General features: G+C 38.6%; 1 protein-coding gene across 1 annotated transcript in view; it reads right to left on the bottom strand.

Moving 5' to 3' along the window:
• Spag16 (sperm associated antigen 16) overlaps window positions 1-24,541 on the bottom strand; it is a 523,611-nt gene that overhangs the window by 213,918 nt on the left and 285,152 nt on the right. Inside the window, 1 exon segment of the mRNA XM_032899754.1 lies at window positions 8,791-8,934. Within this exon segment, the coding sequence (XP_032755645.1) occupies window positions 8,791-8,934 (144 nt within the window).

Below are 24,541 nucleotides of genomic sequence, written 5' to 3'. Positions count from 1 at the left end.
AGTATGCAGAGCGTGAGAGACCTTGGAACACTCCTCTTCAAATGGGATGTCAAAGCCAGAGGGGATAAAGGACAACAGGTAACCAAGGCCCTCTAAATCAAAAGAAAAAGCATGCACAAACTCACAGAGACTGAGGCATCACACAGGTCCTGCACCGCACAGCTCTACACCATGTTCTCTGTACACATAGTATGGCTTCCAGTTCGTGAACCAGTGGGTCTCTAACTCTTGTGCCTTCCCTTGGGCTCTTCTCCTTCTGTTTGTTTTCTCCAATTTGATGTGTTAATTTTTTAGTTTATTATTATTATTGTCTTATTTGATTACTTTGTCTCATTTTTGTCATTATCCTTTAGAAGTCTGTTTATTTTCTGAGAGATAGAAGTGAGTGGATTCTGATGAGAGGGAAGTGGGGAGGGTCTGAGAAGAGTAGACGGAGAGGAAACCATAACCAGGATCTATTATGTGGGGAAAAAACATCTATTTTCAATAAAATGAAAAAAAGGTGTGTAGAAAAAAGTGTGGAGTTGCAAAAGATTGATTTGGACAAACTTTCCCACTCAGTCTGCCTCTGTGGAGCAATATATTTTATATGTCCTCATTTTACATATCTGAAATGTGGGGGGATCTTTTTATTAGTAGTTTTTGATTGAAATTTATTTTCAGTGCAGAATTCATAGAAAGTTTAGAATACCTTGGCTTCATGTCTGACATAGTTGAGGAATGTTTGCCTTTGGCTGCTTTGACATTATGGCTTCAGAAACAAAGACTGGCAGATGTGAGTGCTGTTTGTGCTTGCTTAGTTCTGAAATTGGAAGGTACCTTCTGAAATGAGGAGACAGAGCATCCACACGCCCCCTGATCTACCATCTTCACACGGTCATCCTAATTACAAAACTCACCACAATGTCAATTGGACTACTGGATCTCGGAAAGACAAGGATATATATGATTCCAACTTTGTGCTTAATGAGCTTATGACATTCCTAGGATTTTCTACTTTCTTGCCAGAATAAAAAAAAAACAAATAGACTTGAAAGCAATATGGATTCTGAGAAAACTGGACCTACATTAAAATCTTGCTTAAGGCAAAGAGCAATAAGGAAACTTAATAATGCTCCCCTCGAGTGCCAGACTGTGCCAAGTTCTGTGCAGAGATCTCCCCATGCAACAGTCATGAAAACTTATGAAGCAACTTATCCCCACTCTCAAACACTAGTGCAGGCTCTCACAGATGAAGAAAAGTAACAGGTCAGCCTCTTGTCATCTTTACACCAAAAATATGTCTGACTCGAAGGCTTCATTAGTAAACAACCAGATGTAGTGACTTAGTGAAGAAAATCCTCAGGGTTTTCTTTCTGCTACACATAAAATTTTACTTTTAAATAATTAACAGTAATAGCTACAACAGACATGGCATCCCACCTGACACATACTATACAAAGATTTATTCGTCTTGACCATATCAAAATCTAGTGCAGAAGGAAGTTTTCTGCTCCATCAGAAAGTCACCACTCGGTGCTTCAATTGCTACAGCTGGAAGTCACCCTTCCATTTGGATTTCACTGATCTTAACTCAGTCATATGATCTCCATTCAACCAGAGGGGAGACAGTGGGATCAACTGTGCTGTGTATAAATGAGGAGGGCTCATTGTATAAACACAGTCTTCCTCGTTCACACTTGCAATTCATGACACATATCAGATACTCTCTCCTCAAGTGCTAATGGCTATCAACATTTAAGCCCCCTCTTCCAGAACAGATGGATTTAAAGGTTCACTCTCCAATCGAATTTCTTTCTACATTACTGTTTGAATATTAAACAAACAATTAATACATACATATAGTGTGACTGAATGAAGTGTACTGTGTCCAATAATTAAATAACTCAAGGTGAACTACTTTCTGAACACATGCATGACTTAATTTTTAGAACGTTGATTTTTCAGAGATATCTTTCTTAATGGGCAATGGGGCTATGTGAAATATTTTTCTCATAGCTTTATTCTCATGCATTAAATTTAGGACTTGACAACAGTAATATTTAAAGTACATTATTGCCCCCAGTGCTAAGTCTGTTCACATAAAGGTGACAAATCTTACTAAGGACAGAAGTAAAAAACAGATTTTTTTCAGATAATATAAAGTAGAATAGCATTGTTTTATAAGAGCATGTCAAAATAATCTTTTCAATAATCTGCTGGAGGTTCTGGATGTTGGCAGCATCTATCTGCCACTGAAGACAGCGTGGGATTCCACTGCTCTAGGCAGGCATCCCATCCATGTGCTTGCAAATTGAACTCTTGGTTTTATACTTTTACCAAATAAAAAGTTACTCTATTTTATTTTGTAAAATAACGAAATGATATACTTATCTAGCAGCCTTCAGACTATGGTCTCCAGCACTAGGTTAATGCCAGAGTAGGCAATTTCCACAGGGGCAAGTACTGTGGGGCATTACACAGACGGCCATTTATTCTCAATTCATAAATCAGCACATAAGGGTAGATGTTATGTTTAACAGGATGCTGTAAGCTCCATTTCTGTTTCCAGGCAGTGGACCCAGAAGAAAATGCAGTGTCATGGAATTGTTTAAGCCAATAATCCCACTGGTTTTATTTATAGAGATGCATGCCGTGTCTCACAATGAGCATTGGCCATGCAGCAGAAAAGGTCTCTCAAAACTGGACACCCTGTTTACTTTCAGAACTACAGTGATGGCAGCCAACAGTGCCCTGCTAAAGGTCATGGCCGACTAAGAGCATCACTAGCCTGCTAATACACACATGCACCCTGGGGCAAACCTGCATTCCAGCAGCCCAGGGCTACTATAAAGGGGGCATTAATAGGGCAGGCTCTGCACATGGTTAACTTCCTAAAACATAGAAGCTAGGGCACTGCCATGGGCATCTGTGTTGTCTGCAGTTGGGGGAGGGTAGGAAGGAAATAGGCAGACGCTGTGGGCCAGCCTCTCCAGAGAGAACACCAGGAAGCTTCAAGCTCTCTCCTAAGGGAACAAGGCGGAGAGCAATCAAGGAAGGCACCGAACACTGAAAAGCAATTCTGTAGACGTTTAAGGGTTTCTAAATATAACCTACCTCTAAAGAAAGAAGATGTGGAATCCTCTCGGTGTGTAAAATTTATTTTAAAAAATCATGAATTTGGCATATTTTAAAAACAATACTTACATTTTAAGACTTAGGAATACCTGCATCGCATACGTATTAAAAACAGTGCTTGTATTCCTTTGTTTTTAAGCTTGCAATCAGCCTCCTGTTTAATTTGGGGGAAAGATGTGGCGTGATCTGACTAAGGCTTCACACCAGCTTGCCAGTGGAGATTGATATATAACCCGGCCGTTACAACGGATCCTTTCCTTCTTAGCATTGCATTGACATGCAGGGCCCTGGGTCATTGCTGAGCTAAATTCTCAAGAGTCCAATTAAGAAACACCAAGTTAGAGAAATTAACCATTACTCATTAAGCATACGATTGCCAGGTGATAGCAATCGTGTAGTTGATAGAACACGTGACCACAAAACCAACTTACAAAAGAAACATCCTCGTAACTCACATGCCATCGTCAAGAAAACCAGTAAGGTGAACAGCTGCTGTGTCTAGGATTCTAACAAGTGCACCCGAAATGGTGGCTCTGAATGGCTCCGAGGCGTAACTTCTAGCTCCCACTGGAGTGAGGTTACATTCCCACCTTCTGGTATCATCCATTTCGCTCTTTCAATAGTGCAAAGACGGCTCAGTGCACGTTCCTCTCATCTTTCCACTCATTCATCATTTTCAGCAACTGATGAATTACTTTCCATAGCCAATTCATCAGTCTTCCGAGTAAATGCAAAGGGTATTTTCCATAATCGATGCACGATCGCCATCTAGTGGTAACTGTGTGGTAACATCGGGATATTCTCTAAAATGAGTTACCTGTTTCCCCCCAAGTCTTCAGACTGAATCCCACTGAGGAACTTACACGAAGTACAATCCTACAGAACCAATTTAGTGTAAGAAATACATGACAATTATGATCTGTGTGAATTATAATATCTTGACTTGATAAAGACTCAGGGAACTGTTTTATGAAAAAATTGAATGTGGTATAAAACCTATATAAGTGTATAAAATTAATAGACAAGGTGTTGCCGGGAAGCTTGGCTGTGTGTGTGTGTGTGTGTGTGTGTGTGTGTGTGTGTGTGTGTGTGTGTGTGTGTGTGTGTGTGCGCGCGCGCGTGAGCACGCGCAAGAATAAGGACCTGAGTTCAGATCTTTAGGCTCCAGGGAAAAGCGGGGGCATTGCCATGGGTTTTATCTAGAGTTGGGGAGGGGAGGGCAAAATATGCAGATCCGAGGAGCCAGCCTCTCCAGGCAAAACACTGAGAAGGAAGCTTCAAGTTCAGTGTTAAGGGAACAGGTGGGAAGCAGAGAGTAATCAAGGAAGGCACCCAACATTTTCCTCTGGCTTCCCATGCAAACGGCTGTATACACCTGCACGCAGAAGCGTGTAACATACAAGGGCAAGCCCCTGCTCCCCACCACACACACATCGCCCACAAAAAAGAAAATTTCATAACTAAAAAATTTCACTTTTCTTTCAGTTATACTTATGCTATAAAATTCAAGAAATACAATTATTTAGTAAGTAGTCATTACGGAAAAAACATGTGCCAACATTTATTGATGAATAAACGGTACCTGGATTTCACTATACCTTTAAATCTTGAAAAGCTAAACAAGCAGCTGATTGCTTCTGTTTCAACTTGAAGTACTGTCGACTATTTTATCCATTTGACTATATGCTGCTCACTTCAACCTAACTGCCACAGTCACTCGGTCTTTGGGTTCACAGCATCCGATGTTTAGGTCATTATTTCTGACTGTTTCAAAACCCATTTCTGTTGTCATTTCAACACAAGGCTTGGGAGATTTGTGCAAACATATGTTGTTTGGGAGGCTGACGTGCTTGGGACTATGTAATCATTTCAAGTGTGTTTCAATATCTATGATCTAGTAACATATGAAGATCTTTATTCTCCCTGCCTTTCAAGCATATGGCTTCTCACTGTACACTGTAATTTTATAAACGTGGACCTGGATTCCATTGCCTAGCCTAGGATCTGGATCCTGTTTGCTCTAGAAGTGAGCTCCCTGACAGGTTACTCAATATCGCGTTACCAATTCTAAACACATGTACCCTTGAATATAACACACACACACACACACACACACACACACACACACACACACACATATGAAACAATAATAATGAAAGAATAAGAGTCCATGGATTTGAGAGGGAGTGAGAGGGCACAGGAGGAGTTGGAGGCAGAGCAGGGATGGATATGATATACAGCATTCATGTATGAAGTTCCCAAATAGTAAAAATTTTAAATAAAAAATTATGAATGATCTAAAGCTCTCTGTATGCCCAATTAATGAAGTAGAAAGAAGGCCAATCTACTATACTATTTGAGTATATTTAATATGTTATTAATTCCTCTATCTTGGTGTAATTTTGATTACTTTGCAGGCTGTATCTCTCCTCAGGGTTTTAATTTCGTCATTAGTGAGTGTTCTTTTAAGGTCTCCTGTCTGCTCTATTTTTGACTATATTATCTGAATCTGAGAATTTAGGAGACCTGAATTTGTGCCTCTCCTCTCTCTAGTGCTAATGCTGTGATATGTTACACTGTTTATGTATTTGAGACTTTTGTTGTCAATTTTGGAGCAGGTAACAAAAATGAACTTTGGATAGTCAGATGAACACCTGTCATGGGATTGTCTTCCAAAATTTGTTTTAAAATTTACTTTTTATTTGTGTGTATATTTATGTTTGCGCCTGTGTCTTTGTACACCATGCATGTGGGTAGCTGTGGAGGTTGGAAGAGGCTATCAGTTCTCCTAAAGATGGAGTTACAGGCAGTTATGGGCCACTTGGCATGGGTACTGGGAACCAAACTTGGGGCCTCTGGGAAACCAGTAAGCACTCTTAACTGCGGAGCCATCTTTCCAGGACAGCTTCTGAAAATGTTTGAGTTAAGTCAGTGTGCCAAAACAAAAGTAGCTCCCACTACTTACTGCTCCTAGTGTGAAAAGAACTCTACTGTAAGATCCTTTTTCTGAAGACATCACAAACTTAATAGAATTTGGTTCTCATGTTGGTATTGACTAGGAAGCTTCCTCCTTGTTGGCAATTATGAAGACAGTTGGAGAGAAAAATCTTCAACAGGATTGCCTAACTGTGAAAGTTGTGGACTACAATAATGACCAGTGTGGCAAGATATATACCCACAGATGCAACAGTGGTACGAGTGTTGTGGAATAACCAACTGTTCTCTGATTGGATTCAAGGTTCACTCCAGAAGAATCTATCCATACTTAGTATTGTGAATCTGGTCAAGAACACATGGTTGGAAACTCATAGGTCTAAGGGGTAATACTGCTACTAATTCTGCTAAGTGGACAGCATATCAAAGTACTCTGAAATTTCTATCTTTATACCATAAAATATTATATCTTTATAATCTCATTAGATAAATTTCCTTTGCTTGGTGTTTAACACAGAAACTCATGATTGATCAAAATACAGAAAAGTGTTAGTGGAATGTTCAGTCACAAACAAGACAGTTTCATCAGTCAAGGCTCAGGCACCATCATGGAAAACAGATTAAGATTATTATAAGACCCAGAAGTCATGAGAACCAGAGTGAAATATTGTCTTCTTGGTGTGACAGGACAGCTGCATTTATGCATTCACAGCTGCATAAGGCCTGAACACGTTCAATCCAGTCAACATTCTAGCACAGAAGAAAGAAGGGATCGTACATCTCCATCCCTAATTGAGAATATGTTGACAGTTGGTGGCTTCTTTACAAGAATCAGTTTTCTGTAAAGTGTGTTCCCTGGAATTACTCGCCAGTGAACTGGCGAGTCACCACATTTGTGACTATATGGACAGGGCAAACTGCATTCTGGGTTAATATTTAAAAGCACAACAGGAAGCTGAAATTGGACAGGGAGGGAGAGATGTATCCACGAGAAGGTTTAGAAAACAATGGTCCATCCTATAAATATAATGTTTGTTAAAGTAGCTCTGAAGTCGGTAAGCATTTATCCAGCTGAAAGTTATAGAAGCCAATTAAAAGAGAGCAACACGAATTGATAAGAAAATTTCCAGGTTCATCTTTATAGAGATAGAACAGGATGGGAGCCAGTGCTCAGGCAGCCTATCTTAACCCAAGGCTTTGTCTACAGCAGTGAACGCAGTGAGTGAGTTAACACTGAGGATGCAATATGTGTATATTAAGTATGATAAGATGTTGGAGGTCTGAACTACAAAAGTTTTTAGAATTTATCTCTATCCCAAGGAAACAAAAATTGTTTTTAATAATCCTTTCTTCACCTATACCACAAGAACATTTGCCATTTAAATCGCTCACTTAACCATGTAGCTCGTCATTACTTTCATCCCATGTACTGTGAAGAAACAGTGCAGCAGCATTGACAACCCTCCTGCCATAAGAAAGCGGAATGTAGATTCCTATTAAAAGTGAATAATGATGTATCTAACCTCATTTTAATTCCAGTAATTGACTGGGGAAACAGGATGATCTATTAAAAGGACCATTGCTGGTCAAGCACTAATGAGAAAATATCTGAGTCACTGGCTGTCATGGTAACAGGGTATTATCCAAATCTGATCAGTATGCCCAGTAGCTACTGACGTAATAGGCTACACTTCTAATTGTGTTTTCTCTACTTGCAAGATGGGTTCTGTGCTTCTCAGGGGTGAGCGTGTGGCACAGCTCTGTGGATCAGATAAGGAACAGATGACATGTTTGTAAATTAAGTTCAAGCATATAGCACCAAGGGGTAAATTAAACACTGGGAAGTTTTCAAAAATTACAAAAAATGTCTTGTTATTGCATTTCCAGATTTCTGAAAAAGACTACTTTTTCCATCTAACTTCAAATATGGTTAATGCAAAAGGAATGTGGTGAAAACCTGAAGATGAATCAGTAAGAAATCTTCCCAGGGAAGGAGCCTCAAAACAGAATAGCTTAGAACGAACTCATCAAGAATCACAAGTAACCGAAAGTAATTAGACCAGGTAGAAAGAAGCAGAAGTTAGGGTAGGCAAAACTCATTAAAAAAATAAGAATAAATAGCAGAAAGTAGCCAGCCTTGTTGGCAGAAGCTGGTAGAAGGATGTGTGATAGAAGGATAGAAGGAAGGCTTCAATGCTGCCCATGTGCTCCAGAGAACCTCCCTGTCACTGTCTGAGTGTCTGGATACACAGCTTCAGTGAATACTGACGTGTCTTTAGATCTGTCTACTTCTCTTTAATATCTTGAATGCCATTGGATCTTAAGGAAAATTGATTGTGGCCTCCTGGTCCTTTTAGCTGGATAACTTCATTCTAAAAGGAAAACCTGTAGATTATCAGAGACGCAATAAATGCTGGCATGCATTATTGACTAGGATCCATGTGCCCTCTCAAAGCTGGTGCACATAAGCATCATTAATGACACTTGCCCTGGAATGCTGGTTACCCTTGTTAACTGTGTCAGCATGTGGACTGAGCTTCACACATATCAATATGAAAGTAACCAATCTACAGTTAATATAACGAAAGCCAAAGGTGCATTTATCTACAACATTGTACATTCTGAGGAGCATGTACAATTTCAGAGTGCATAAACACCTATTCTTTCAAAGGTGTCAGAGTGTGGAAATGGCCACTTTCCCTGAAGGAATCGGGCTGTATAGGGAAGGTGTGCACTGACCTTGGATGGAAGCAGCAGTCGGACAGCCAGTCACTGTGGCCAGATCCCGTAAGAATTACATTGCCCTTTGGGAGGCCCACCATCTTCCAGAGACGATCCTCACTACAGGAGACCAGATAGTCTCTTAAGGGATGCATGACGATACTGTGCAGGGAGAAAGAAAGGGCATTATGGATGGATTTTCCAAGGCAGATGAAGAAATGCTAATGATCATCCTATTTTAACAAAGGCAGACTCAGTCTCAAAAACAGACTCTACATACCAGCTATAACTCTAATATCTGTCTCATCACCATCAATCTGAGCAAAACAATGGATCTACGATTCCTCACTTACAAAAGGAAGATGTTGATTTGGGTGGTCATGAGTACATAATTCTGGGTTTAAAATAATACCTGGCTTTTTTTTTCAGGGAGAAAAAACTGTACCAGTGACATTTTTGTGTGTCAGTGCTGGGGCATTTAGACCAATAAAATATTTATTATAAAAAAAAGAAAATCATTTTCAGAATACTGTCTGTCTTCATTCAGGTATTATTTTGTAAAAAATCATAATCATATTATTAAGTTGTATAATAAATGCTATTGAAACATTAACTTGGTGACCCACGAACTTCACAGTGAGGAAGAACTCTACTAACGTGCTACTTAAACTCATTTCAGCCAATGAGCAGTACACAAATTATGGTAATGAATTCAAGATGTATAAGGCAATTCCCATTTTATAAAGGCCTAGAGGGAAATGAGAAACAAGAATATAAAATTAATGATTAGCTCATTCAACATCATTATCTGAACTGGACCCCATCACTGTGACCATTAAATATAGAAGCTAAATTATTGTAAGATTGAGTCTACGATGTTAATGCCTGATATTTTATCTATGGCAATGATTTAATCTTATTTACGAAGACTCTCATCTACATCTCATGATTCAGTGGGTGTGGATGAGTCTCATGGTAAGTCCCTATTAAAATACCAACCTCAACATTAGCAACAAAATGTGCAATTTCTGCTTGGTCATTTCAGTTCTAACCTGTAGCATGCTTACACACCTAGACAGTACAATGAAATAAAACATGATTACAAAATAATGCTGCACAGTCATTACTCTATGACTAGTCTTGTTATTTTGCTCCGTAATATGGACTTTAGGAAATCAGTTCCTGAAGAAATTATGTCTGTGATCAATTACTGCAAGTCTTTCATGACAAATTATATCCTCACTATCCTTTTTATTAATACTGCTAAGCCTCCAGATTATGAATAGAAATACCATTCTCTTACATTGACCTAGAGGCAGTGTCAGAGTTCAACAGTGTGCATTCGCCATGACTAAGGCTCTGGGTCTAGTGAAACTGCTTTACCTAGTTTCAGTATTTTACTGCTCTAAATAAAGACTGTGAAAGGAAAATTATTCATATTTTAGTTCATTGCAATGTTGGTTTTGACTTTCAGATGGCCAATTCAAGAAAGAAATTTATTACAGCTCAAACAGCTAAAGGATGCATTTATGGAACTTAATTAGCAGAAAAATATGATGTGAGGTAAAAATGTCAGATTGAAACGAATTCTGTATTCAAATACACACTGGAAGGCACAGCAAACCCTGGGAGCTCCTGAGTATGATATATGTTGGCTCACAGCTTTTCTGGCAGACACAGGCACACTTGACTAGATGATAAATTACCCTCTTTAAGTGAAGATAACTAAAATCATTGATGTCTTTGCAAATTTTGAGAGATAAGTTTCCAAAATAACTTTTGTGAGGAGAGCTATTTGTAGAAGGCAGAGGATGGGATATAAACAGAAACTCGATAAAAGCAAATCAGTGTGGAATTGTCCTTGCTGGACTTCCCCAGCCCTTCCACTTTGATGCTTCCTGTAGAACATGGCAACAGTGTTTACCATTCCAAGTATGTGTGCACATGAGTGCACAAATATGCTTACACATGCATAGTTGTCCCCATTTTTTTTGCAAGAGGTACAGTCCAAGTCGCCACTCCCAGTGGACACATAAAACCTCCTAGAGAAGCTGTACTCAGGATATGTTTTTGCTTTCCTATGCACATATCATTTATGATAAAGTTAAGCTTAGAAAATAGGTACAGTAAAAGAAGATAGAAATCACTATTGATGACATAGAAATGTATACCCCGTATTTTTACTCATGCTTTTCCCTCATGCAGGACTTGTCTTCTCTATTTCTGCCCAGCACTTTTCATACATTGTGCCCATAGCTGTAGAGGCCCAACATCTGGCACAAAATATTTTTCTCTACATTTGATGAACGCATTTGTTCTTACCCTGGATTCTGGCAATTTCTTCCTATCTATCTATCTATCTATCTATCTATCTATCTATCTATCTATCTATTTTTAAGCAATTTTTGTCTTTTCTTAGTAAGCCAAGAATATTTCCCTGTACACTTAGCTCTGGTACTTCACGGTTTTCTGGGACATATACGAATTGTTAACATCAGTGTTTTTGCCCTTGGGACCTTTAAAAAATGCTTATTTAGTCACAAGCACTTGAATATAATGACTTTTGTGAGTTCTGTTAAAAAGGGACTAGTGAGAAGGCAGTGTATTTGCTGGCAAGAGCGATGTTTCCATTCCAGACAAGATAGAGCAGGCTAGCAAATATTTTGTTATGTTATACACATGTAATCATATCCATTTTATATGTCATATTGTTTGTTTCTGAAATTTTCTGTTTATGATATTTGGATCATATTGACATTGTGTAATTAAAGTCATAGTAAGCAAAATTCACATAAAGGACTGTTTCAATATATTGGTGCAAATGTATGTATGCATGAAAATATATACCCTGTTGCATGTAAATATACATGAAAAATACATATGAATCATCTTTTTATGATAAATATATAAACACCTCGGATAAGTATTGATACTCCACTCTTGAATAGATCTATGTATAGATCTTTAAAAATAGACATATCAAGCATAAATTGGAAGTACAATTTTAATTATTCATTAAATGAGAATATTATGAGTCAAGAGGTGAAACTCCAAGTTCAATAACTTCAGGGGAAAGAACCAGGAGTATTTTCCCAAACAGAAGTAATGCATCATTTCCAACTCTATTATCATCACCTGCACTATCATTACCACCATCATCAACACCATCATGTCTACATCATCACTCCATCACCATCACATCACCATCATCACCATATCACTTTCCCTCCCTCCTTCCTTCCTTCCTCCCTTCCTCCCTTCCTTCCTTCCTTCCTTCCTTTCTTCCTTCTGTCCTTCCTTCCTTCCTTCTTTATTCCTTCCTTCCTTCCTTCCTTTCCTTCTTTTTCTTTTTCTCCTTTTTCTTTCTCCTTCTTCCTCCCCTCCTGTCTTCCTCCTCGTCTTCCTAAACTCCCACACCGTGGACTAGATGCTAATTCTTACGAGTGTAATGAAATCTCACACGACTGTTTTGTTTGCTGTACTTCAACATCAGCAGTGAATGCATGTTAGAAATATGACTGAGTGATGGGCGCTGGTGCTGTTCATGTTACTCTTTTGATCCCAAGTAAACTGAACCAGACAGTGTGCATGTTGCTTAGTTTCACAGTTGAGGATGAGTGGAAGCTCACTTTGAGTCTAGGATGGTCTTGTTTTATGAGTGATGATTTTTTAGTTACTGATAATCCTTAGGCATTTTTCCTAACTTTATTTCAAAGTACATTATGCATACAAACTCTTATTAAATGGACTTGATATGCTATCATCACCCATATATGCTTAAGTCATTTAGTCATTATTAAATCCAAGTTAAAGTACTCATCTGGTAAATGAGTAATACCACAAGTGTTAATAGTGTTAAAGAAATTAGAAGGCCCATCCTTTGCAGCTAAGACACTTTTTTGAAAACTGCTAGAGAAGCCAGATGAGCAACCTGTCCTAAAGTATCCACAGGAGCTCCTGGTAACATGGAATATATGTTGCATTTGTCATGTTTAACTTTTTCCTTGTTCTAATATTTTAAGTCAAGTACTGTATATTAAGTTGTCAGAAGGAATAGATGTTTCATTTAATTATTTTCCCCACAGACATCTCTATGTAATACATGTAGAAGAGTATTTGATATACATAAATTCTTTAGGTGATTAATTCACTGAACATTTCCCCATCATACTTAGACTTGGCTTTGATAACTCTGTCTGCTTCTGACTTAGTCTTCTGAAGAAGCCGGAGTGGAAACCAACACTTTATGGGAATCAGTTTCTTGTTTCAATGTTGCAGTCATCAACTTTCTTTCTTAATCATTATAATACTGCCATTAAGTGGATTAAGTACAGCGATTACTTTTGCAGATAGAGGCACCGGAGCACAGAGAGGTTAGATGATACACAAGGTTATGAAGGCAAGAGGTGGCAGAGCCAGGATGAACTGGAGTGGACCACCTCCAGAATCTTAATTACCAAGTCAGTTGAACTCAGGCTGCCAATTATCACTTCCTTGTTTTAGATAACAGGTGCAGAGCATCCAATCTCACTTATGTTAGATAATTTACTAAGATGCCTTTTAAAGTTTCTAAAGAAGAAATATGAATTTAAAAAATCTCTAACTCTGTTCCTAGTATAGGAACCCTAACCCTATCTTCCTTAGTATAGGAAGCTACAATTGTTAGATTTCTTTTTCTGGGAACTGGAAACTGGCTATGTTCAGATTGATAAATTGATGGGTTGAATAAAGCTGACTGGGAAAGAACTGTTTATGATCTGAAGCAGAGGCTAGGTTACTTTTTCTGTAAAGGGACAGATCAGAAATATTTTAATCTATGGGCCCCAGAGTTTCTGATGCAACTATTCAATGTTGCTATAGTAGTATGAAGGGAGCAAAGACACAGACTAAACAAAGAAGCTTAAGTATGATAGAATAAAACTTTATTTAGGGGCTGGATCACATTTGGCCTTTGACTAGAGTTTGATGATTGCTGTTTCTGTAGAATTTTCATGACATGAAATACATTAATGTTTCACAGTGTGGGCTCAGGAGTAAGAAGTGAGTTTAAAGTTTTACTCTCGCATCATTAACTGTGTATCTTTAATACCTTTCATCAGCCTTAGCCCCTTATCTAAAGAATAGAAGTATCAGAGTACAGATACAGTAGACTTGTGGAAGTTACTTAAATTAGTACAGATAGAAGATTTGGAGCAGTGCTGGACAGGTGAGAACACAAAGGACATTATGATTATGCAGACAGTGTCATAAGGAACCCTGTTGCACCACAAAGGAGACATAGCCTTACCAAGGTTAGTCTGTCATTTGTAAAAATTATGTTAAAAAATAAGACTGAACACTGGTGTGGTGGTGCATGCCTTTAATCACCTCTGGGGAGGCAGATTAAGGCAGAGAGATGCCTAATAGACATTAGTTTGGGGATAGCCAGGTCTATATAGTGATTTCTAAGTCAGCCAAGACATCATAGTGAGACCCTGTCTAAATAAAAACCAAAACAACAAAAACATTAATAGTGTTACAAAAGTGTTACAAAAATAGCTTATATACATGTGAATTTATATGTGTATGTGTTTATATTTGTGTGTACACACACTTGTGTGCAAGAGTACATACACATTGGAAGAACTACCTGATTGTGGTCAGCTATCTACAATGGGGCATTCTCTGATAAAATTAATCTAAACTTTGTTTCTAAATAACAATTTCCCACTCAACATGAGGGGCTTTCTGTGCTGTCTTTCACAGTGAAGGGAGAATTGAGAAGAGACTCTCTTTCTACAGCTGAGCACAGGGGATGAGGGGAAACTGGTCCTTGGTGGGTCCTGGGCTCCCACATGAAGATAGCAGGAGTCCTGTCCTCAGACTCTGGCTGCATATGCATGTCTCTCTGCAAAAACATCCTGACTTTCTCTCCCCAAGATGTTTCCCAAAAGTTCTAATTAAGAAGAGTAATCTCCCACTTAACGTCTTCCCAACACCTGTTCCAAGTGCCACATAGTCACTTGACTTTAAACTTTGAATACAAGCGTTCTGCCTTTCTTTAACTTACTATTAATTATAATTACAAGACACGAAGACAAAGGGCTTGTCACCTCACTCCCAAGTTAATAAGCTTGTGACTAGGGTAGAAATAGTACAAGAAAACATCTTTGAGGTTCAAAAAAAGAAGTTGTGGGTGCATGCTAATTTTGAGTCTTAATCAAGCTATGTCCTGATGAAGTTTCCATGAAGTGTTTTGTTAAGCAATAGACCAGGCACGTTACATAAAACAATATCCTGTAGCGTGAAGTTTTTATCTCTTTTATAATAAGACACATTCTTCAAGACCACATGGTAGCTCCTGAAATGCGTGCCTGTCTAAATTGCAACTGTTTTTCCTCATGGTGGAGTTACATGGGATATTTTGGAGGGGATGCGTGTAGGTGTCTGGAGAACACTGCTAATTATCAGTAGGGTTGGTGACAGAAGCCGCATGGTTAGACTTTTCAAAGGGAAGACTGTTATTCCCAAAAAGATTGTCACAAGAAAGACTAATTAGATACCCTCCTCTTTGCTTAAGGTAATTCAGCTTTGTGAATGTTTCCTTCGCTTTGGGTCATAGGCTCTAATTATTGCCAAACAGAAGGTGCAGAGTGGTTTGAGAACAAATGAACTCTGAAATAACTCCTGTCCTGTGACCCTAGGCAACCACTTTCCTACCTGCTCTTAAAGAAAACACACACTCATGGCTGCTAGCTCCCCTCTGGCTTGCAATAGCACACACACACACACACACACACACACACACACACACACACACACACACACTCTCTCCTGATGATTGCTCATCTAATAATAACTGTACCTTATGTTTAGATATGCATCTGGATAGGAACATTGGCTTTTCCCATTATTTAAACAAATATTTGCTAAGAAGATATGGTGTAAAGTACAAAACAGACAGACAGGCACAATCATGCTACGGGGATTATGAACAAGTAAGGGAAAATATAAAACCAAAATAAACACAATTATCTAGCTACAAAAGAACCATAAGACTGTGATACTACCGTGATTGGAATCTTTTCTATGACTCATGAAGCTCTCTTTGGAGAGCTGAAATTCTAACTCGAACCCAGGTAATCAGGAAGAAACATATCTTTAGAGGGACCTCAGGACAAAGCGTCAGGTACAGATGGAAGTGCATAAATGACAAGGCTAAGGGGAGTTGGGGTACTGAGGGTAGGTAGGCAACTAGAGAGGCTAAGGAATAAGCGCAAGCAAGGATGAGATAACAGCTCGGATCAGGTCACACAGAGTCTTGGGAGAGGAAAAACAAAGATATATATATATATATATATATATATATATCTTATGATGATTTCCTGGTTGTGAATAGGTATATGGATATTGTTGATATTTCCAAAGCATTATTATGAGGTATGATGAAGGACAGTGTGGCAAGGTGAGAGGTTGTAGGAGCTTTGAGTACTGAGCCTAAAACAGGGTGGATAGATGACTAGAACCATCAAGGGATTTGGTTTGGTTTCCTGGAATTGATCCTCCTAAGAATGCCTTGTTACAGAGCAATGAGATGGACCCTGATTTCTGTGGCCTTATGTGCATACTCACAACTGTGCTATCTGACAAAAGGCCCTTGACAGATTGGGGCCAAAGCCAGCATCACGTTTGTGAGTCCCAGAGCTTTGAAGAGATGAACTTCTGCTCTTTGAATATTACCCAGACTCGGCTATTTTCTGATATCAATGGAAAATGGATGAATAATCCAGGTGAGTGGCATAGGACTGATGTTTTAAAGATGTTTCTAGCTATTATGCAGAAATGAGGCTTGTGGAACAAGTGAACAAAGAGAATATTAGCTGAGAGTGCAGAACCATAACACAAGATAATGCATTTAGATCTATTTACCCTAGAGAAGCTCAACATTAATGCAAATGCCACTTGAGTGGACTCATGGTTTCACCACTCCGCAGAAAAGTCAACGCCTAATGAAAATACATCAAATAATAGGTGGACTTAAAGTGCCAAGCTACATGTAAGGAGAGCCATAATGTACGTTCACAGCATGCACCAAACTGTAGTATACCTTGTTTCATTAAAAAAAAAACTGTAAATTGCAATGAAAGAGACAAATTAATATCAACCCATTACTAGTAGGTGATTGTTTTAATGTTTCCAATAGACAGGTAATCTGAACAAAAGCTATGCAGCTCACAGACACCTCTCAAGAACAGATCACACCCTAGAAGACAAAACAAATCTTAACAAATCCAGAAACAAAATGCTTCTGTGTATTCTATCTGATGATAATGCAATAAAATTAAAATTGACATCAAACACATCTCATGGCGATATACATAATGTACAAACACACACTCGTGGAGATTAAACAACTCTTTACCTTAGGATAAATGGGTCAAGTAAGAAATCAAAGAAATGGAAAATTTCAATAACTAAATGGAAATGAAGACATTGCACTACAAAAGTTCTTGCCTAATTGAAAAGCAGTCCTGCAAGGGAAATCTATAGTTCTAAGTGTCTGAATTCAAAATCATAAGGGACAGAACAAAATACAGTAAGACTTGGAGGCCTGAAGATAAAATGAAGAGGAAATGGTTGGGATGTATTGTATGAGAGAAGACTCTACTAAACAAATAAATCAAACACAAAGGGACACAAATAAATGACTTAATAATACAACTCAAGAACAGCAATGAGAGTCCAGACTCAGATTCATTTGCATCATAATTCTATCAGACTTTCCAAGAAGATCAATAGCCAAGCCTTGGATAAAAAAATAGGGACAGAAGGCATACTCCTAAACTCTTTCTATGAAATTGGCATTATTTAATATAAAAACCAGGAGAAAATATAAACAAAACAAACCAACCAACCAAACAAACAAAACCTACAGGCCAATGTCAAGTACCTACCAAAAGAGTAAGGACGGACATCAAAGAAGTTATACACACTGGCCATTTGCTTTATCCCAGAGATGGGTCAACATATGCAAGGCAATGAATGTAATAAATCACGTACAGGAAGTTATAAATGAATACAGAATACACTTTATGGAATTCTTTCTTTTACTCGGTTTATGAATTATATTTATAATGCTTAACTCCCTTATGTACATTCTTTCATATTACTTTTGATTTTTATTTTTAAAATCGTGCAGAATATTGACTACAGCTTCTAAGACCTTTAGAACTTTATATATGTTTTACTAATTAATTTTAATTTACATATGTATTTTTAATATGCACATACATATATATCCATAAATATCTCATCATTCAAATATTATTTAGGCAACTATACTGTGTAAATTTCAGGGTGTTGGCTTTCTTCTCATGGCTTCTAGTGGGGGTGGTATATTACACCAAGTAGTGTAACTTCATTTTAAAACTATGTGTATATGCATACAGTTGTATATATTTTATGTAGGTTTAGGTAAATATGTTTAAATTTTGTTTTATTGATCATTGTTAGTTTGTGCATGTATGTTGACATATGTTCATGTGTATTTCATGTGTATATGAATGTTAGTGTATGTGTACCTGACAGCATATATGCTCAGACAATAATTTCTTATGACATGTTTTTCTCCTCCCCATGGGCTCTGGGTGCTGAATTTAGGTGGTTAGGCAGATGAAACTAAAGCTTTTACTGTCTGAACCATCTAACCCTTCTGTAATGTTTGTTTTGAAAATTTCACACATGTGTAGATTGCACTGGGGATTATTCACCCTCTGCTTTTTTTCTTCCTCAAAACTATTTTCCCTTATAACAATCTGTATTTGTCCCTTTGTCTGTCTGTTCATCTCTCTCTTTTCTCTCTCCTCTCTCCTCTCTCCTCTGCCTTCTCTCTCTCCATATATATATATATATATATATGTGCATGTAGATAGATAATAGATAGATGATAGATAATAGATAGATGATAGATATAGATAGATGATAGATACATATAGATAGATGATAGATAAATAGATAGATGGGATAGATAGATAGATAGATAGATAGATAGATAGATAGATAGATAGATAGATAGATAGATAGATAGACAGACAGACAGACAGACAGGAGAGAGGGGGAGATTGGGTTCTATGAGTTAGCCTTATCTATTTTCTTGTGGTTGTGTCAGGTGGACTATATTTTCTTACGTTAGCCTAGCTCTTAACATTCTTCCCAGGCCCATTTCTGGGATAGTCTCTGGGCCTTGGGGTATGTGACACAGACTTATTATTTAGGGCTCACCCCTCTGCAGCCACTCATTCTTAGGGCTTTGTAAAGCTGCATTTCCTGACACCTGCCAAAGGAGGCTTCTCTGACTCAGGCAGAGAGCAACACAGTTTGGCTATATAACTGAGTAAGTACAGGGAGCACGTCGTGGAGTTTTATGGAAACATTTTTCCTCATCTCAAGTGATCTTAGTTCTGGAAACAAGAGTTCAGAAAACTCAGGGGCCAACATTACTGTCATGAACCAGTAGATCTGAGATTGTATCTTGTGAATTCAAAGAAAGACATTTATGGACCATGGAGGTCATACATTCTTTAGAGAGAAATGTATTATACATTCATGAGTGGGAAAGAGAGGAAGGAGGGAGGGAAAGAGGCAGAGAGAGACAGAGAGAGAGACAGAGAGCGAGAGGTAGCGTCAGAGACAGAGATATAGGAAGGGCAGAAAATACCAGAGCCAGGAACCAGAGCCATCTTCCAACATTCCTGACCTCTACCAAGGACATTACTGGATCTGCTGCTTTGAGGTCTCTGTCTCCCCTGACCCGTTCTTGTCTCCTATTTATATCACTACCCTCTGAAGAGGAAACCCCAACTGTCACTAGGGAATTTTAATGACATTTGATCTTGTTTGTCAAGCCGAGTGTGATTGCCCGCTGTAGCCACTGAGGTACTATTCCAGTTAGCCTAAGAGACTGAGATGCTGAATGAATTGCATTGTCTTTTCATGCTGTGTGGGTATGAATGATATTGGCATAATAAGTGTTTGACTTACAATATTTTACCTAAAGGTCTTTTATTTGTCATTTCACTTGATCTAAATTATTGTTGAAAAGTGAAATCTGCTTTTCTGTCTTTCATTGAGATATATATTTCACCTGCCAAATGATTTAGATTTTTTAGTTTTGTTTAGCTATGCTTTGCTTTATAAGTTTTTGATAGTGCTCCCTTGTTACATTTTTATTTAAGTAGATCATTCCTGTTAATGAAATTCACGATTCCTACTGGTGGAGAAAATGATTTACAGTTTTAGACCATGAATTTTAAATCATTACAACTAGGTTCAAATACATATTTATTCACCAGAATAGGAACTATTGCAACCAACACTTTTTTTTAAAGCTTGTTCATTTCTGTAGCATAAAAATCCATGCTCTTTTTCTTTTTTTCTTTTTTCTTTTTTTTCACCTTGCCAGATGTGTGAGCTGTCAGACTTCTTGAAGTGGGAGTCCGCTGCTGAGAGGCCAGTGGTATGGCAGATGAGTCAACACTTTGTAATTTGTTCAATTGTTGGATTACAACAATGGCTTGCATGATGTGTATGTGGGTCTGTCATGGAGAACTGGGCCTTTCCTGTGGAGCACAGAAGACTGCAGGTGTTTCCGTTTCTGTGCTTGCTGTCCATTTGCAGAGCAGACTTCTCAGTGTGTAATGGTTTTATCAGATCAGAAAAATAAAGATTGGCAAGAATCACTAACCAGTGACTGCATTTTTGTTTCTTTCTTTGCTTAGCTTTCCCTTCCTCTCCGTTCCCCTCTTTTCCCCTCCCTCTTCTTCCCTCCCCTCTCCTGTTCTTTCCTTTCTTTCCTTCCTCCCTTTCTTGGTGCAGGTTTGACTTTGGAACTTCTGAGTTCTCAGCCTCTGAGATGGTCAGTGCCAGGTGACATATGTAATCCACTTTCGCACATTCTTTACAATCTGATTGAAAACAAATACTTTATTCTGGACATAACAAGAGTGACAGTTACAAAATGACAGTTTTAGTTTTGGTCAGTGCCACTCTCTGTGCCGTTTTATCTTTCTGATTTGCTTCAAGTTTCCAGTGATCATTGCCGGGTCCTGAGCTCTTTGCCAGCCTCTCCTGTGTTTGTGAAGGGATCAGCTCTGAGGATTTGTCTCAATTGCCCATTGTGAACCTCCACCTGACCACACTCTACTCCTTTTTACAAATTATCAAGACAGGGGGAAGCAAAACACATTTCTTTAGTGATGCTTTGCATGGTGCAGGTGCCTTTCAAAACAAGACTGGAAAGATGTTTCCATGCATCCTGATGACATTCCTCGTCAGATGAGACAAAGACAGTGACAAGTTCTACAAAGTAGACAGGACTTGTGTGTTCAGATAAGTCATTTTAAAATGGGAATCTTCTCAATCGGTGATTTTGGCCCACATCCAGTGCTAGTTATCTTAATTTAACATGCCAGTGTACTATAACTGTATCCAGAAAGTTCTGACCACGTTGTTAGAAAAACCACAAACCAAGATGACTCCCAATTTTATCAGCTTTCTTTTAATTTTAATATCAAAACTGTGATTTTTTTTACTTGAAGCTGTTTGCATAAGTAGCAATGTTGATTACATTTTGGGGGGATTTAATTCAATGGATCATGAACTATTGGTTCCATGTGTTTTGAAAATAACCATTTTTAAAGATTTTTGTTTTTTCTCCTCTAAATATGTATCTTTATTTTTCATTGGCTATTTTATTTACTTACATTTCAAGTTCTATCCCTTTTCCCACTTTGTTCTCCCCCTCACCCTGCTTCTATGAGGGTGCTACCCTCACCAACTCCCACCTCCACACCCTGGCATTCTCCTACACTGGGCATCAAGGCTTCATAGGGCCAAGGGCCTTTCCTCCCCTTGATGCTCAACAAGGCCATCCTCTGCTACATATGCAGCTGGAGCCTTGGGTCTCTCCATGTGTACTCTTTGGTTGGTGGTTTAGTTCCTGGGAGCTCTGGAGTGTCTGGTTGGTTGATACTGTTGTTCTTCCTATGGGGTTACAAACCCCTTCAGTCCTTTCTCTATCTCCTCCATTGGTGACCCTGTGCTCAGCTCAATGGTTGGCTGCGAGCATCTCTCTCTGTATTTGTCAGACTCTGGCACAGTCTCTCAGGAGACAGTGGTATCAGGCTCCTGTCAGCAAGCACTTCTTGGCATCTACAATAGTGACTGGGTTTGGTGTCTGTATATGGGATGCATCCCCAGTGGGGCAGTCTCTGGATGGCCTTTCCTTCAGTCTCTGATCCACACTTTGTCTCTGTATTTCCTCAGGAAGATTTGGGTTTTTGTATAGGGAACAAATTCATAGAGATTATTTTTCTGTGACTGTAGTAAAATACCATGCCCAAACACAAAATACAGAAAAGTTGTATTTTGGCTTACGGTTTCAGAGAGCTGAATGTTCATAACCATGTGGAGGGTAGAATATGAGGAGAAAAATCTGGCAGATGACAGATCTCAACTACATAAAGAGGATAGAGAAAGCAAGAACTAAAGATGGATCAAGGCTGTGGTCCCCAAGGTCACCACTATATACACTCCCTCCAGCAAAGCTGTATTCTTAATAGTCCTATAACCTCCCTACACAGCACCAGCCTTGAGGAACCAAGTGTTCAAATACAGGGGGCTATAGGGGACACTTTTTTTAAAGACTGACACATTAACTAACATTATCTCTCATTAATTGAGACCAATAGAATCTAAAGCTCGAGTAGATACAGTACATTAACAGTTGTCATGTTATTCCTAAGAATGAATGCAAACTAAATTTTTATGGTGAACTGCCATGTATCCTTCTTCTGAACCTGTTTTATTTGTTTGTTTGTTTTTTTTCCTGTATTTGAGAGACAAAAAAACTTTTGAGGTTGTGAGAAATTTAAATTGTTCCTTGAATCATCTGGAATTTAGAGATACAACTAACAATTAGAAACATATTACCCAAAGTGATAAGTAACATTTTCTAATTTTGCCATACCTAAATATGTGAGACATATGCTTTAGTAAAATATTAGGCCTATTAGATTATTAAACAATGTATCCTTATATTATTTAACTATGAAGAGATTGAGGCATCACTTTTGGGGTTTACTACCTCTACAGTGGATGCTATGCTGCCTCAGGCTTATTATTCTCAGTCTTCCATGGAGGCAAATAGGCATCCAAATGCTTTTTATGAGATACCCGTGCATCCCCATGTACCGATTCATGTGAGAGTTAGCAAATATCTGTCTACCCTCCTCTGCCATTCCTCTTCTCTTCCTCCTCCTTCCCCCCTCCTCCTCTCCTTCCTCCTCCTCCTTTTTGATGGGATATCATTTTGTAGCTGAGCATGTCCTGAATTTCACTGTATAGCAGAAGATAACCTCAAATTCATGGTAATCCTTCTGCCTTAGCCATCTGAACACTGAGATTATAGACATGTGACAGAATTCTCAACTCCAACTCTATGTGGGTTTTTTTTTCTTCTACTAGTGCTATTCCTCTTTGAAATGAAATTGAGACATGGCAAACAGGCATCAGGTGCAAAAAGCCGGCTGATCACATTTCTGTACACACACACACAAACACACACACACACACACACACACACACACACACACACACACACAAAACAAAAACACAAAACAAGCCCTGTAATGCCTCAAGGGACCTAATAATATACTTCCTTCAGGAAATGCTTATCTTCTGTAAGCTCCTCCTGGAAGAATGCATACCTTCTGTCACTTCCTCCTGGAAGAATAAATAACTTCTGTATACTTCCTCCTGGAAGAATGCATCCTATATACCTTCCGAAGGCTCGATGACCTCCCCAAACAGCAAGAACCAATGGGATAAAGTGTTCAAATACTTGAGCCTATCACTGGGGGACATTTCTCTTTAAAGACGCCACTTCCTCAGTGGCCCTCATGATTTCTCTGGGTTAGCTCCAGGCATCTTGTTAAAAGTCCAAATGTTTTAGTCTTCATTTTAATATTGTTCTGAACATCACTAGCTGCTCTAACCTCCATGGAGGGAGAAGACATGGAGAGAATAAGAATTTATACACCATTGGCCAAAATAAAGCAGAAAAATCCTCAACCTGTCTTGCCCACAATAGTTTTTGCAACTTGAAACAAAAGCTAAGAAATGTGCTTATGTAGATTTAGAGGTTGGTCCAAGTTCCTAGACCTGGTAGAGAGATTCATCAAAGATAATGAGTGTTTCTTCTGGTGGCAGGGCTCTTGAGATGAGTAATTTTTATTCTTAGCATAGTTATTTCTTTCAAGGATCCTAATTCTTAGGAATCCCACTCTACCATCAATTCTTTACTGTTTTCTTATTATCCTGCAGGCTCTGCAGCTTCATTACTTTTCAAATGGCATATTTTTTAGAGAAGAGCATGAAATGTACTCAGTGGTTCTTTGATATCCCCACCCCATCTTCCTGGACAATAATATTGTGCCTGAGAGTTGTGTAAGAGAAAATTAGAACATATTTATAGTCCAGTCTTTAAATCAAGCATAATATCATTGACTTACTAAGTCATACAGACACATACACACACAATCACACATACTTACACATACCAACACACATAAACACAATCACACACACACACACACATATACATATATACACAAACACACAGAGAGTATGTAGAGGGGGAGGAAAGGGAGAGGGGGAGAGAGAGAAGGGACAGAGAGTGAGAGAGACAGAGCAAGAGAGACAGAGAGACAGAGAGAGAGAGAGAGAGAGAGAG

The sequence above is a fragment of the Rattus rattus genome, chromosome 4, assembly GCF_011064425.1.
Source record: "Rattus rattus isolate New Zealand chromosome 4, Rrattus_CSIRO_v1, whole genome shotgun sequence".
Taxonomy (NCBI): Eukaryota; Metazoa; Chordata; class Mammalia; order Rodentia; family Muridae; genus Rattus; species Rattus rattus.
This window is presented reverse-complemented; position numbering and strand designations above follow the sequence as displayed.